Source organism: Pseudorca crassidens, chromosome 1 (genome assembly GCF_039906515.1).
Source record: "Pseudorca crassidens isolate mPseCra1 chromosome 1, mPseCra1.hap1, whole genome shotgun sequence".
Classification (NCBI taxonomy): Eukaryota; Metazoa; Chordata; class Mammalia; order Artiodactyla; family Delphinidae; genus Pseudorca; species Pseudorca crassidens.
The window spans coordinates 33,250,160-33,266,219 of NC_090296.1; the positions used below are offsets into that span (position 1 = coordinate 33,250,160).

The following is a 16,060-nucleotide window of genomic DNA, read 5'->3' on the forward strand; positions in this document are numbered from 1 at the left end:
ACGGAAGACAGCGTCTTGAAAAAAAATGATTCTTTTTCAAGTTCCGATACATTCCCCGTGGGTCTCGTCGCCCTTTTCCAAGATGGCTGAAACAGAGTCAGTATCTGCTCTAGCTGCCGGAAATATGTTAGTCTCTATGGTCCGAAAGGTTCTTTCGCGGTGTCCTTCTGACGACTTCCGGCGGCTCCTCTCGCGGGGATTGGCTGTTGGATACATTGCGGCTAAACTCGTGTGCGGCAGCGGAGTCGGCGGCGGAGTCGGCAGCGGCGGCAGCGAGCGTTTGGCGCGATGGTGAGAAAGGCCTAACCGGCTCCCCGAGCCCCCAGCCTCCAGAGTGACCCCAGCCCCTACCTCTTCTCCCCACCCACTCCAGCGCGAGTATGCAGCTGCTCGGCCCTCCGGCGTGTGGGTCGACCCTTCCCCTTCCCGCCGCGGAGACGCTGGGCCTGGCGGTAGGCCCCGGAGCCAGGGTCCGCCCTGCGGTTGCGCGCCCGCCGGCTGGCTCGGGCAAGGCGTGCGGTGCGGAGGATGCGCTTTCTCCCGATTGCTGCTTGGTAGAGGCAGGCATGGGGAGGGTGCCCTTTCCCTCCAAACTCTCTAGCTTCCTGTGGGAACAATGGCCGAGGGATGTCTGACAATCCTGTCCCAAAGCTGACAGATTGAGTCTACTGCACCCAGCGTGTGGGCCAGGAGGGGTCGTCTTTGCTTTGTAGCGTGCTCTCTCGGCTATTCCCTTTTGTTTTTCTGTGCTCTGCTTTTTTTGGAAAATATGTAATATTTTTCCTCTTCTCTAAGACCTCCAGAGGCCTGGTTTGGTGTGGGGTTTTTTTTTGTTTTTTCAGCCCTTAATCCTGTGCTTATCGTTATTTATATTCTCTTGGGGCTGGAGGCGGGAAAGATAGGTTCAGCTGAAGGTCCAGGTTCCTTAGAATCTGACCGGGTTGGTAGTGGAGTGGGTGGGAAGGGTTGTTTGTGGTTTTTTGTTTTTTGCTTGTGTGTGTGTATTTTGTAATCCGCAAAAAGGAGACAGGGATTCTGAGGAGTCATGGTTACTTCCACACTGTAATTTTCGTTTTCTGGTTGCTGCAGTTATTAACAGATTATGCAGCTAATGTTAACAAGGAACTTTGTCAGGTTGTCCTTTTCTGAATTTCAATATTTGACCCAACATAATCTCCCAAAGAGGACTAGGAATTAGAAGACTGGGTTTCCAGTTCCTATTTTGTTATAACTGGCAATGTGACCTTGGGCAAGTCATTTCATCTCTGAGCTTCCTTCTTTCTGTGCCTTTTATGTCACTATTTGGTATTGTATTAAAATGCTTAGATTAAAATCTGGGAAAATGACAGCGGTTAATATCAACAACCCATTCTCGTTGAACAAATATCAGTGATAATTCCTTATGTCAAGTAGAATTAAAAATTGGAATTTGTATTTAAAGGGAACAATTATTGGTTCAAAAGTCTTAAGTACTTTTGCTTTACTGAAGATACCAGCTTCGATTTCTTTTTTTTTGGTAGTTGGGGAGAAGCATTTGAAGCTAAAGAGCCAGTGTTATGTACTGTAGTATTTCTGCAACAGTAGAATGACTATTCTTAGGGTTCATGTTTGTGAGACTTTAAAAAAGTTAACAAAGCCGGATTAACTATTCATTAGAGTGAATTAAAGCCACTTGGTAATCAGAGAATAAGGATTTTATTAAGGTAATCCTGCATAAATTTTATTTTTCTGATTTAGGTTTCACAGTGTTATCTCCCTATTGTGGCAAATATAAATATATATATATGTTTGCCTATATGTACTTATGTTTTGTATGTGTGTGTCTGTGTGTGTGTGTATGTGTGTGTATGTGTATATATATATATATATATATATATATATATATATATATATATATATATATATATATATATGGAACTGGTCATTCCCCTGAGAAAGAGTACCGTAAGGAAGGCCAGGACCAAATCTGTCCAGAAGAAGGAAAAAATTGATAGGGCAAATATATTTGGATTTTTAGTAAAACGAAAGGGTTCCAAAAATGGCTCCAATAAGAAGAAAGTGACCAAAATTGGTTTGAGAGGTATTATGATCTTAAACTGGTGACAGAAAGGCACTGTCACTTAAGAATAATAATCATTTTGACTACAGTTCTGTAAATTTAGTCATTTCTTGTTCTTAATTTTTAAGCCTTGTCTTTGGGCAGTAAGTACTGAAAACAGTAAACTTCGCTCAGGTTCACTTTAAGGGTAGATATAAAAAGCATACTGTATAGCCATTCCCATATCTTTACTCTTTTAAGTGACTTAATCCTTTATTTTGCATTAGAATAAGAACAAAATATAGTAGCAACTGGTATGGCTAGTGTATGGGGCAGGCCCTTTTGCAGGAATGCTAATGTAGTTTATAAATTAATTTTCTTCTCAACATATGACCTATTGAAACTACTGGTGACTTATAAAAACTTATAAATAACACGTAATCTAATATGCTGCTTTTTTTAGCTTTTACTCACTATTTAAGAAAGGCCTTGATTGTGTTCAGGCCATTATAGGTGAGAATTAGTTTTCATCTCTTGTCATCAAGTTTTGTTTTATCTCAAATCCTCAAACTTTTAATCAGAATGACTCCATTTTTGATGGGGAGGGAGGAGTACGATAAATTCTTTTGTTTTTCATATTGTGTTCAAAGTACTATTTTTGGGGTAATTATTCAGAAAGTCTAGGCATCAGCTATTTCAGTTGCAGATTGTTGGTGGTTAAAAATTCTGATCATTTCAAAACAGTTTGGTTCCTGTAATTAGGAGATTTTGTTTGTTTGTTTTTTACCCAAAAATAATAGTACAGCAGAAGAGAAGAGAAAAATATGAATAGTTTGATTTAGGATTGGGTTTACAGTGAGGTTACATCATACTTGAATTTATTTAATAAGTCTTACACACTTGGCAAAAAATTGGAAGGGGTTGTACCCTCAACAGACCAGTGTCTGGGGGCATTTTTGGTGGTCACAGCTTGGCCAGGAGAGGGTGGGAGTGCAGGTACTACTGGTATTTAGTGGGAATAGACCAGGGATACTGCTGAACATCCTGCAATGCACAGGACAGCCTCTGCAACAAGGAATCTTCCAGCCCCAAATGTAGTAGTGCCAAGGTTGAGAAACCCTAAAATAGACCCACTAACAAAAACATCCTCCCCATTGAGGGTGAGATGGAAGATAAAAGTCTATCTGCTGTTCTTTAGGCCTATTCACATCTCTTACAATGTGATCCTCTAGCTATTTTGTGTGATTCCAGAGTTTAAAAATACATAGCCCCTTAAGGTGAGTCATCTACTAGGTGAATAATTTAATGGATTTTCTAGGGTAATGTTAACTATATATACTAATTTTATATTGCCAATTTATCTTACGCCTTAATGTTTGAGTCTAATCCCTGGATAAGATGTGACTTCACTGTTGTGCTAAAGTTAGAAAAAGAACATAGATTGATGCAGTGCTTGCATTCATTATAGTGTTTTCCTTTTTCTCTCCTTTCATCAGCCCATATCTGTTTTTATTAGGGACTTAATAGGGCTAGAGCTAGAAAGTGACCAATGGAGATAGAACACCTAAGCAGGTTTATAATCTGGCTAGGAAGATAGGTGCAAAAGAGAAAAAACAGTACAGGTAGCTTATGCTGAGTACTTGCAGCCAGTAAGTGCAATAAAAGTTGGAGAAAGCACTCATTAAGGACTGGGAGGCTAAGAGAGACCCTACAGAAGGTAATCCAGCCTCTGGTGCTACACTTGGGCAAAGGCACAAGTATTGTAGAAGGAGCACCCTGATTAATAGTGTTTTAATAACCAGTGATCATTTGTCATGAATGGAGATTCTGTCTCATACTATGAATTCCTCAAATATGAGTTGGAAACTTACATTGAAATCACTTTTCTTTCCACAGTCTCACACCATTTTGCTGGTACAGCCTACCAAGAGGCCAGAAGGCAGAACTTACGCTGACTACGAATCTGTGAATGAATGCATGGAAGGTAAGTTTAAACACTAGTCGAGGGGTAGAAATCTTTGCGTTTGTTTCGGGGGTGGGGAGGTGTTGGGGGGTCGGGGGGGCTGGGCTGTAGAGACTCCCCATTCCTACGCTAGCATCCACACCAGCTTGTTGATGCTGGCCCGGGGTGAGAGTGGTAGGTGCTGCAGCTCTCAGGTGTCTTGAGTTTGTGTTTTCCTCCAGATTTCTTGCATTGTTAATTTGAGCAAGGAAAGTAGATACTTAGGACTGTATTTGTTGAATATTTGAAATATAAATTATATATACTGTCTTTTTCTGTTGCAAATATTACTTTACGTTTTTTTAATCAAGCTCATTATATAATGACTTTCCCAAGCCTCTGATTGTTATGTAAATGTTCTGTTATTTGTTATGTTATTTTGTTACTGTGTTATGTAAATATTTTACAGGTATTCCTTATATATTGTGGTTAAACTCAAGCACTATAGAGTTGTTAAGGCAGGCTCGAGGAACCTAATAGTGCCTACAGAACCTAATGGTCTGCATATTAAACAAATAAATGTTAAAAGCTGGTCCATCAGAATGTTAAAAAGTAAAAAATTAGCTCAGTGAATAAAGGCAAATGGAACCAAATCAGTATACTTTCATGTACATTTGATTAGTTGGCACCACCCTGAAGGGAAGTATTAGCCCTCAGTAAACCATTAGATGAGAGCACATAGATTGGATCATCACAAATTGGGTTCATGTTTACATTTAATCGTTATATCAAGTAAACCACCCTGCGCCCTGTCTAGCAAATTGCACATTCTTCACTTCATATAAAGATTTTATAGTCGGTGTTTTTGCTGCTGGCATGTCCCTGAATTTGTTGATTATCTGAAGCTAACGGGGTTAGACTTAAAATCTCTTCATTTAAAACCAACAATGGGTAGACCTGTGGGGGGAAAAAAGCTACTTCTAGTAATTAGAGACAGCTTCTACGCTTTCCTGATCCTGCCATCAGATTCTGCTCTAGAAGAGCAAGGCTCTTGTTCTTTTCTTAGGTCCCTTCCTCTGCTGATATCCTTACTTGCCATTAAGGTAGACTTTGTACCTACACTGTCTTTTTTTTTTTTTTTGTGGTACGCGGGCCTCTCACTGTTGTGGCCTCTCCCGTTGTGGAGCACAGGCTCTGGACGCGCAGGCTCAGCGGCCATGGCTCACGGGCCCAGCCGCTCCGCGGCACGTGGGGTCTTCCCGGACCGGGGCATGAACCCATGTCCCCTGCATCGGCAGGCGGACTCTCAACCACTGCGCCACCAGGGAAGCCCCTACACTGTCTTTTTAATGAATACACTTTATTTCTAGAGCAGTTTTAGGTTTAAAGAAAAATTGAACAGGAAGTACAGAGAGTTCCCATATACTTCTCCCTAACCCCAGTTTCCCCTATTAATAAATCTTGCATTGGTATGCTACATTTGTTACAGTTGATGAACCAGTATTGATACATTATTATTAAAGTCCATCGTTTACATTAGAGTTCATTCTTTGTGTTATGCAGTTCCGTGGGTTTTGCCAAATGCAGAATGTCATGTATCTACCATTAGAGTATCATATAAAATAGGCCCACTGTCCTAAAAATCCCCTGTGCTCCACCTGTTCATCCCTCTTCACCCCATCCCTGCTGCCTGGCAACCACTGGTCTCCTTGCTGCCTCCATTGTTTTTGCCTTGTCATAGAATTGGAATCATTGCCATATGTACCCCTTTCAGACTAGCTTTTTTCACTTAGCAGTATGTATTTAAGGTTCTTCCATGTCTTTTTGTGGCTTGATAGCTCTTTTTTTTTTCTTTTCTTTTAAAATTAGAAATGGTGGTTTATTTTCCATTTTAAAAGTTAAAATGGAAATACTGGAATCAGTTCTCACATGGTGGTTGCCAAATGGTAATTTTCTTTCTTATTTTTCTTCGTTATAGTAGTTAATATTCCTCTGGAATACAGAGCTTTCCCTTCCCGCATCCCTTTTTTAAAATTAATAGATTTAATTTTTTTAGAGTAGTTTCAGGTTTACAGGAAAATTGGTTAGAAAGTGCAGTTCTATCATACCCCTGCTTCCTTCCCACCCCTTCCCAGTTTTCCCTATTATTTATATCCTGATTAGTTTGATACGTTTGTTACAATTGTAGAATCAATACTGATACATTAATAACTAAAGTCTATAGTTTACGTTAATGTTTGCTTTGAACATTCTGTGGATTTTGACATGTGTAATGACCATTTACTACCCTAAAAATCCCCTGTGCTCCACCTACTCATCCATCTCTTACATGGCATGAGATGTCTCCAAGTTCTTTCTTCTGCATGTGAATGTACAGTTGTCCTAGCACCGTTTGTTAATAAAACTACTCTTTGTCCATTGGATTGTCTTGGTCTCCTTGTCGAAAAGCAGTTGACCATAGATGTGAGGGTTTATTTGTGGACTCTTGCTTCTATTCCATTAATCTGTGTGCCTGTCTTTATGCATAAGCAGTACCACACTGTCTTGATTACTGTAGTTTTGTAATAAGTTTTGGAATCAGGAAGTGTGAGTCTTCCAACTTTGTTCTTTTTCAGTATTGTTGACTATCCTGGACCCCTGTATTTCTGTATCAAATTTAGGATCAGCTTCTCAGTTTCTGCAAAAGTACCTCGGATTTTGATATGGATTGCATTAAATTTATAGATCATTTGGGGGAGTATGACCATCTTGATACTGAGTCACCCGTTCCATGAACATGAGATAGCATTCCATTTATTTAAATCTTTACTTTCAGTGACATTTTATAGTTTTCAGTGTGTGTCTTGCATCTTTTTTATTAAATTTATTCATAAGAATTCTTTTTTGATGCTATTTATTTCATTTTCAGATTGTTGGGATATAGAAATATTGATTTTTGTATATTGATCTTATATCATGCAGTCTTGCTGCACTCATTTATTAGTTCTAATAGTTTGTGTTTTGTAGTTTCCTTAAGATGTTCTGTATATAAGATCTTGTCACTTGTGAATAGAGATAGGTACACTTCTTCCTTTCCAATCTGAATGCTTGTTATTTCTTCTCCTTGCCAAATCAACCTGACTAGAACCTCCAATACAATGTTGAATAAGAGTGGCAAGAGCGGATATTCTAGTGTTCTTCTCATCTGCGTGGGAAAGCATTCAGTCTTTCACCGCTAAGTATGATGGTAACTGTGAGTCAGTGCGACAATGAAATTTCCTTCATTGTGAAAGGTTTTTACTTCCTTTCCATTTCACCCTTTCTATTCAGGAACTTATGAGTGATGTTTCTGATCACAGTGTGTGTACCAGTACCAATCAAAAACCCTTACTAAGGGACTTCCCTGTTGGCGCAGTGGATAAGACTCTGTGTTCCCAATGCAGGGGGCCCGGGTTTGATCCCTGGTTAGGGAACTAGATCCCACGTGCATGCCACAACTAAGAGTTCACATGCCACAACCAAGGAGCTGGCAAGCCACAACTAAGACCTGGCTCAACCAATAAATAAATAAATAAATAAAATAAATAAAACTTAAAAAAAAAAAAAACCCTTACTAAGATAGCTTTTGACAACTCTGTGGTTGAATATTACTTTTTCTTAGGAAATTTATGAAGTCAATTTAGAGGTACATGAAGACCTGTATGTACAGGATAGAACATATTTATTTGTTGAAAAACCTGCTAAGACACACACTGTCGGAATTCCCCAGCGGTCCAGTGGTTAGGACACTGCGCTTCCACGGCAGGGGGCCCAGGTTCGATCCCTGGTCAGGGAACTAAGTGCCACAAGCTGTGTGCGGTGCAGCCAAAAAAAAAAAAAGTTTTATTATTAAGGCACAAAATACCAACATTCTGGTGAATTTATAAAATTTTTAAAAATTTGCTAGTGGCAACAGTGAAAACAAAAGTGATCAACTTACTGTTCTTTTCCCAGCCCAACTTGATAAAAATAAATATTACGATATTAGCATATAACACTACTCATATCTAAAGTTCATATAATTGTAAGATCTTGGTTTTCTCCTCCCTCTTAGGTGTTTGTAAAATGTATGAAGAACATCTGAAGAGAATGAATCCCAACAGCCCCTCTATCACTTATGATATCAGTCAGTTATTTGACTTCATTGATGACCTGGCAGACCTCAGCTGCCTTGTGTAAGTATTAGCCACCATATCTCTTAAATTGTACTTTTCTATTGTTTGTTTGTTTGTTTGAGGCGATTTATGGTGTTGGGAACTCACTCTGCCTGACACTAATCTTTGTGTTTTGCTTACTATGTATTAATTAATATTTCTTCTGCATGTGGCTCATAAATTAAGTTGTCACCATAAAGCTAAAGGCACAGGAAAATCTAAAGAACTTTGCTAATTGATGCAGTTAGTATGCATCAACTTTGAGAACTTTGTTCCTTAAACTTAATAATCTTTTTCTTAGTTTTTTTTTCCCCATTATAGTCTTTATCCTAAAGCAGTTGGCTTTGGATTAAAACTAAGATTATTCTGTTTTCATGACATTATTTTTAGAATGTAAATATATATAGGACTGAAATGGAATGTAATTTTAATTCCACCCAGTGTTAATCAAGTATATTTTGGCATGTTAGAATGAGATTTTTTTTTATAGACCCTTATGTTTTCTATTCTCAGAGGTTTGTCAAATTAAAATTTTTTTCTAACATATTATGCTTGTTATAATTTATTTCGATAATTACTTATCACCACTATTACTAAGGAGCAAGTGAGTCTGTAATACTTACTCAGTCTCCTCAACATTTTTGGACAAGAGCCTAAGTACAGCTAATTTTAAAAGGGAAAATGGAAGTACCTTATAATGAGATCTTCAGTCACCAGATGCCTTAATGTTTATTACATGCCAGACACTGCTAGAAGAAAAAAATATTTTTCAGTGGTGAAAAACATATAGGTCCTACTCTGAGCCATTTCCTGGATCACCACTGGAGCCAAGCCTGGACTTGCCGTCACACCAAAGATTGCTGGTGAAAATAAGCATTTCCTTGCAATTTTTGAGTTTTGTTTTCTGCATCTCTTCATTGTGTTTCACTTATAGCCATTTTATTTTGCTCATTCAGAACATTCAGGTGATCCAGTTCTGGTCTTTAATGATATGTGTTTATAATTTTATTATTTTAATATAAAAACTCAGAAAACTGTTGAGGCCAATAGAGCTATATATATTACGCTATGTTGGTTTGTAATGACTATAGTTGATCTGTTTATTGCCTGACACACACAGAAAGAGACACATACATATTCATTTAACAAATATTTATGAAGTGCCAACTATGTACCATGTGTGTTCTAGGCACTGGGGATTGAGCAGGGAATAAATCAGGTTAAAAGGAACCCTGCGAAGCTGCAGAAGAATAAGTGAGGGGGAGAGTGGAGGGAGATGAATTTGGTGGGGCAGAGAGGGTGATATCCTAGAAGCCAACTCAAAAGTACTTCATATTATTGGTAGATCAAATTAATGAGGACTGAGAACTGACTCTTGGTTTAGCTGTGTGGAAGTTTTTGGTGACTTCCAGAGCAGTTTTGGTAGTGTGACAGGAGTAAAATCTTTATATAGTCCAGTGAGTTTAAGTTAATGAGAAGAGAGAAATTGTAGGCAGCCAACACAGACAACTTTTTTGAAGAATTTAGCTCAGAAGCAGAGCAGAGAAATGGGGTTATAGCTAGAGAAAGGAATACTTTTTCTTTCCCTTTAATTTTGTTTTTAAGCTGAGAGAAATAATGGTAAGTTTGCAGGCTGTTGGGATGATATAGTAGAGAGGGGAAAATTGATGGCTTTAGGTAGGATCTTGGACAGTACGTTAATAGTAAAGTAGGAAGGATGGGCAGATATGGTGGAAGCTTGGGGAAGTTGTTTTCTAATTGCTTTAGTTACCTCAGGAAAATAGGAAGAAGGTCACCATTTGAAATTAAGGGTGAGGGAGGCGGTGTCGGAGGCTTGTGAAAAGAGGTAAGAAATTATCTAGGAGGGTGAAGGGATTAGGGAATGTGTGGTTTAAGAGGTACTTGATAATGAAGTTAAATTAATCATGTGATAAATAGGTTTTTCCTAGTCACTCTAAACCTGAATGGTTACAGGTGAGTCTCTACAGGTAGAGAATCAGCAGAGATTTTGCTAACAGCTGAGGATGTATGCAAGGGAGTATTAATGCAAAGGACTGAATGACCATGTAGGGGTTGGGATGGCGTGGGGACAGGTAGGATCAATTAATTACAGGTCACAGTGGGGTCAAAGGATTGTTGAAGGTGGGGTATTGGGAAGTAGTGATCAGAGAACGAGGTGCTTGAAATTGGGAGATTGAAGTTGCTGGTAGTGAGAAGGTATAGGGATCTGGCCAAGGAAGGGCAGGGGATGAGGTCATTGGAGGAGAGGAGTTCAAGGAACTGAGAGGCCCAGATGTTGGCAGGATCATCTAGTGGATATGAAATCACCAGTAATGTGTTTATTTACTTTCTAGAATTTGAGAACAGGGAGCTTTGTTTTTGTTCACTGCTGTATTCCCAGTGCCTAGAATAGTATTTGGCACATAGTTGGTATTGAGTAAATATTGGTTGTTAAAATACATGTCGTCAATATAATATGATTTGAGGCATAGCTTTTTTAAATTATTGGTAATCTTCCTTTTCTCTCATTTGCATTACAGAGCTACAGTCGGAAATGATAGGATGGTCTAAATAAAAGTGAAAGAATCTAATATGACTTCTTTCATGCTAAATTTTGCAGTGTCTTGTATTCTCAGAAATCTTTGATATTATTTATCTGATTAAGCTGTGGGTATTTTATATTATTTTTATACTGATGGAGAGTTTTGTTTGTTTTTGTTTTTTAATATATGTTCTAGGTGTATTTGGTGAAATAGTCACACTTGAACTTAAACATTGGATGTTTCAGTTGGAACTTAAAATTTTAACAGAGCTAGTGTGCATATTCTCATTTCATTCTTTAAATGAATTGTTGATTTTATTTTAAAAATTAATGGCTGTCTTTCTGATTCTATAAAAATCACTTATTGAGACATTGGGTATCTAATCCTGATGGTTTGGGATATGGCACTCATTCGCAGCAGATGGGGAATTACTTACAACCTTGGGAGGTTATGGTTAAGATCTAACTGGAGTTTTAGGATTAGACATAGCTGAGTTTGAATCCTGGCTCTGTCATTTGCTAGCTCCCTTGGGCAAGTTAGCTTAATACTGCTAAACCTCAGATTGCTTATTTGTAAAATTTAGATGCATCTGCCTTACAGGACTACTGGTGAGGATGCAGTGCTTACTTAGCACAGCAGTATCAGGTCTATGGCAGGAACTTCATTTTTAACTAGGTTGACATCAGGCAGGGTTTTATTTTTAATTACAATGAGGAGGTTGGTTCTTTAAAATTTGCCCCAAGTAGAATGATAGTTTCAAATTTCACAAGTGAGTTAAATCGTACTGTTAACGAATAAAGAGGTGTTATGTTGGTTTTTTGACAGTGAAAGTTACACAGAGTAAAATAGTAGCTTTTATGGGGACATACTACAGGTATGTCATTAGTGATAGAACATAACGTTTCTAACTTCGTGCCATTAAGTGTAAACCAGAAACTACGTCTAGCATGCTAAAATGATTTCTAATACTTGCATTATTAAAGCAAAACAGAGGAAATACATCTTTAATTATATATATTATATACAATTATATATATTACAATAATTATTTAATTATTATAGATAATTCCTTCTAAGCTGTAGCAGTTCAGATAGTATAAAAGAGAGATTAATGGTAATCTATAGTTTTTAATTGTCTATAAAACTGTAAACTGTAGCTATTTATGTTTCTATCTCTAATGTTGAACTTTTGGCCTTTGAAAACTTTCAGAATCAAATTTGGATTTAGAACCATTTTGCTCATATGACTTTGTTATTTGAATGTTCCAGAGAAATAAGATTTCCAAAATTGCTTCCAAAGAGGTCACCTATTGCCATGGCATTTCCTATGACAGCACATCCTGCCCCTCTCCTTAATCAGGGATTGTGACTTGGCCAAGAATTGGCCTCAGACCAAGAATTAAGTTCATTTTTGGTTTGTAATTGTTGTGTACTTGTTGCTTGTATTAAGTTTAAATGGCAAGACATTTTTAATTATTTATTCTTAAACCAGTAGAGGAAGAATAGAATAAATAAGATACTTTGTTGACATAATTAAACCCAAAACAAACTGACCATGCATTAATAGTAAAATTTATTCATGAAGGATTTATATTTCATATATTTGAAATCAGAGTACAGATTTCTTCACAGTTCTGTGATCTGTAAGGTGGTTTTTTTTGTTTTTTCATTTTTTTTCTTTTTTAAATAGGCCTTTTTAAAGATTAAAATAACAGCCTGTTGGCCTTTCGAAGATGAGGGCTTTTCTTGTTTGCTTAGAGACACAGGGACATTTTTATCCTTAGTTATTGTAATAAGGAAGGTACTCCTTCCTAATCAGGAAGACAGCTTGATATCAGTGAAGACCCCAGCTGATTTCCCTGCTCAGATCCACAGCTTCTGTTCTTGCATAAACCTGCACTTAGTTTTATTCTTTTTTGGCCACACTGTAGGGCATGTGGGGTCTTAGTTCCCTGACCAGGGATCAAACCCACACCCCCTGCATTGGGAGCGTGGAGTCTTAACCACTGGACTGCCAGGGAAGTCCCTAAACCTGCACTTACTGACCATAATAGTAGGCTAAATGATTTATCTGTACCAACAGCTAAGGATTTTATTAATGTACTTAACATTTAATTGTCTCATTTTCAAGTGTCAGTTAACAGCCATCAACATACAGCTTTCCATAAAGAAGGCATTATTAACTATTTCTTACGTTGGAAAATAGCATGCAAGTTGATGGATTCTGAAGTGATCTTGGTGGGGTGAATGATCTAAATAAGGCTGTCCCACCCAGATATTACAGTTCTGAAAAATTCTTTTCCTTTTTTATTTCTGTTCCAGTGTTAATATAAATATTGTAGTCTATTCTGCCCTACCTTGGAGTAGACTAGATTAGCACTTATTTAATTAGGACATATGAACAGAGGATAGTCAAAGAACATTGGTTTACTTTTTAGGGTATTTCTCATTGTAACAAAAGGACATTAGTAAAAAGCCAAATGTTTTGTAAAAGTAGAAAGCTCATGCATTTTTAATAAACCAGATTCTGCCCTTGCCATTCAGGGAAAGAATGTGATAATGGTGTAAGGCATTCCTACTTTGGAGTTTGTTTTTCTTCAAAAATTGGGTCATAGGTTTCTAGCTTAGTGGTTCATGGTAAGGACTCTGGTCAGGAGTGTTTAAGCTTTCACTCCTTGCCTGAAGTCACTTAGCTAATAAGTTACTGAACTTTTTTGAGCCTTGGTTTCCTCCTTTATAAAAAAAAGGATAATAATTTTATCTACTCAACTGCTAGGTATTGCTTTAGGCACTCAATCCTGTTGTAAACAGGATGAAGTGAGTTGATTCAGATGAGTGCCTAAAGCAATACCTAGCAGTTGGCAACTTCTTAATAGGTATTTACTATCATTTGTATTTATGTATATAATTTTTTGCTGAGAAGCTAAAAAATGAGGCTTCTGGGTAAAATGAAACAATAATTGATAAACTAGATATTTCATTTTTTTAGGGCATCCCTAAGGGTTTTTTGTTGTTTTTTTTTTTAAGGCAAGTTATATCCTTCGCCTCTCTTGAATGCCATGCGATGTTTCCACCAGATGGTGCACATGACTTTGAAACACTGTGCTGTGCCTTGTATTTGTGCAATCTCTGCTTACTTATTGTCTGCTTTTTTTATACTATAGCTTTAGTTTTTTTTAACTCCAAAAAAATGAACTTACTGCTTAACCAGCTAGATTTCAGTTGTAGGTCAGCTGGAATGTTTCTGTTTTTTGAGTCCTCTAAAGATACCTTGAGTGGTTTGGCTATTAAGTCGATGCCTTGTACTCCCAAAACCCTGGAATCCTAGTGGAGCTTCATTGCTAATGCTACTCCTTGTACTCCAGACCCTTCCCAGCCTCTAGCATTGTTTATATTAAAAAGCAAATCCTAAAATACTGGATGTATATAAAAGTATTTCCTCCTGTTAATACTTTTCAGGGAAGAAATCTTTGTGGCAGTAACGTGTTAAAGGTTTGTTTTTTTTAAGTTGATTCAAAGTAAATTTAGCAAATTTGAATTAGTGTTCAATTTTTGTTTTTTAATCACTAAAAGAACCATAAAAATAGTAACTATGTAGGAGAAAGAACACATGGTTTCTGGTCATACTTTGTCAAGAAGTAGATGTGTAACATTACACATATAACTTAAGATCTCTAGGCCTTGGTTTCTTTTTCTGCTGTAAGATAGTACTAGGTGATCTAAACTTCATATCGCTTAAAATTCAACAGTTATGTAATCGCTCTTTTACATTTTCATTAAGTTCATGTATGAACATGTGCACATCTGTGCCATCATTGGGCAGTTATGATTTCAGGTTTTAAAAACGTGACAGTAATTGACCATTGTAACTTTGCTTATTACCTTTCTGTTCCTCAGTTACCGAGCTGATACCCAGACATACCAGCCTTATAACAAAGACTGGATTAAAGAGAAGATCTACGTGCTCCTTCGTCGACAGGCCCAACAGGCCGGGAAATAGTTGAGTTTGGAAGCGTTAGGGGGATGGGGGTGGGCTTGGAACACAGGTGTGTACAGTGTGCTGTAGTAGAAGTTTTGTATTATAGTAATCCTGTTTCCATTTTGGTACACTCTAGCCAGGATTGAATGTATTAGATAAAATAGGATCTTGTTCAATCTGAAACCCCCTTTGCCCCCTTCTCTCCACTCCTTTTTTTTTTTACTTAAACATTTTTATGATGATTTAGGTGGAAGTTGGTTTTTGTCAGTTAATGTTGGTTCCAGTCCTTCAGACTGTTCGTATCTGCTTTATAACATTCACTGTACTAACCCTTCTTCAAATCAGGGTGGGGGTGGTTACGCGGCTTAGTTATGTCCTCAAGACAAAGTCTTAGTGAGAAACAAATAAATGTCCTTTAGTTATATTTTCCCCCTGAGTGATTTTTTTTTTTTTTTTTTGTCTCTCAACTGAATTGGATTTTCTTGCCAAAGCATTATCAGTTTCTAGACCAGTAGCCTGCTACACAGTGAATTTGAAGAAAACCTATATATGTGCTGAATTTGTTTTGCTGTGGCTTATATGAAGCTAAAGAGCTTTTACCTCATTTTCCATCCTTGTAAGTGAATCTCAGTTGTATCTCCAAGGACTGTTGATGCAAACATTATGAAGCTCTTTCTGGGGACATAGCTTATCTACAGCAGCAGCCAGGTTAATTCCTTAGCTTTGGTGATGTACTTCTTCTGGAAGGTCCTTGTGCCTTCTCATAGCCTTCAGCAGTTGAATGCTGATTACCACCCCTGTATAGAAGCTATGAGGGTGAGGGAAAGACCACAGAGAAGTACAAGATAATCTTGGTTTTAGTGTAAAGATTGTGGTCACATTGTGACTTGAACATACACTACATTGTACCTCCAGTCATATATGAGAACATTCCCTGATTCTACTATTATCACACTTCACCAATAGCAAATAATATCTTTACACACTATAAGATCGGCAGTTTTTTCGGAGGCTTCATGACTGGCCTCATATCTCCCTTGTCCCCGCCCTCACTTCCACATTAGAGCTTTAACTGTTTTGTTTTATGCAGAATGAAATTATATGTGTAGCTTTAGTTAATATTTCACTGTGAATCAGCTAATTTTTAAAGCTAAAATGTTCTCAGGAAAAAATATAGATCCAAAAGTAAGTCAGATTGGGCTTCCCTGGTGGCACAGTGGTTAAGAATCCACCTGCCAGTGCGGGGGACATGGGTTTGAGCCCTGGTCCAGGAAGATCCCACATGCTGCGTAGCAGCTAAGCCCATGCACCACAACTCTGAAGCCCTTGCACCTAGAGCCCATGCTCTGCAACAAGAGAAGCCACCGCAGTGAGAAGCCCGCGCAC

General features: G+C 37.9%; 1 protein-coding gene across 1 annotated transcript; it reads left to right on the plus strand.

Annotated features, from left to right (window-relative positions):
• Positions 1-148: 148 nt before the first annotated feature.
• On the plus strand, positions 149-15,103 carry ERH (ERH mRNA splicing and mitosis factor). Its single transcript, XM_067732268.1, has 4 exons — positions 149-291; positions 3,935-4,022; positions 8,053-8,173; positions 14,593-15,103. Exons 1-4 carry the CDS (start codon positions 289-291, stop codon positions 14,693-14,695), a joined length of 315 nt encoding a protein of 104 aa, XP_067588369.1. The 5' UTR covers positions 149-288; the 3' UTR covers positions 14,696-15,103.
• The last annotated feature ends 957 nt before the right edge of the window (positions 15,104-16,060 follow it).

Coding starts and splice junctions, on each gene's coding strand:
- ERH (XM_067732268.1), top strand. Junction 4,023..8,052: donor TGTGAATGAATGCATGGAAG/GTAAGTTTAAAC, acceptor CCTCCCTCTTAG/GTGTTTGTAAAATGTATGAA. Junction 8,174..14,592: donor GCAGACCTCAGCTGCCTTGT/GTAAGTATTAGC, acceptor TCTGTTCCTCAG/TTACCGAGCTGATACCCAGA.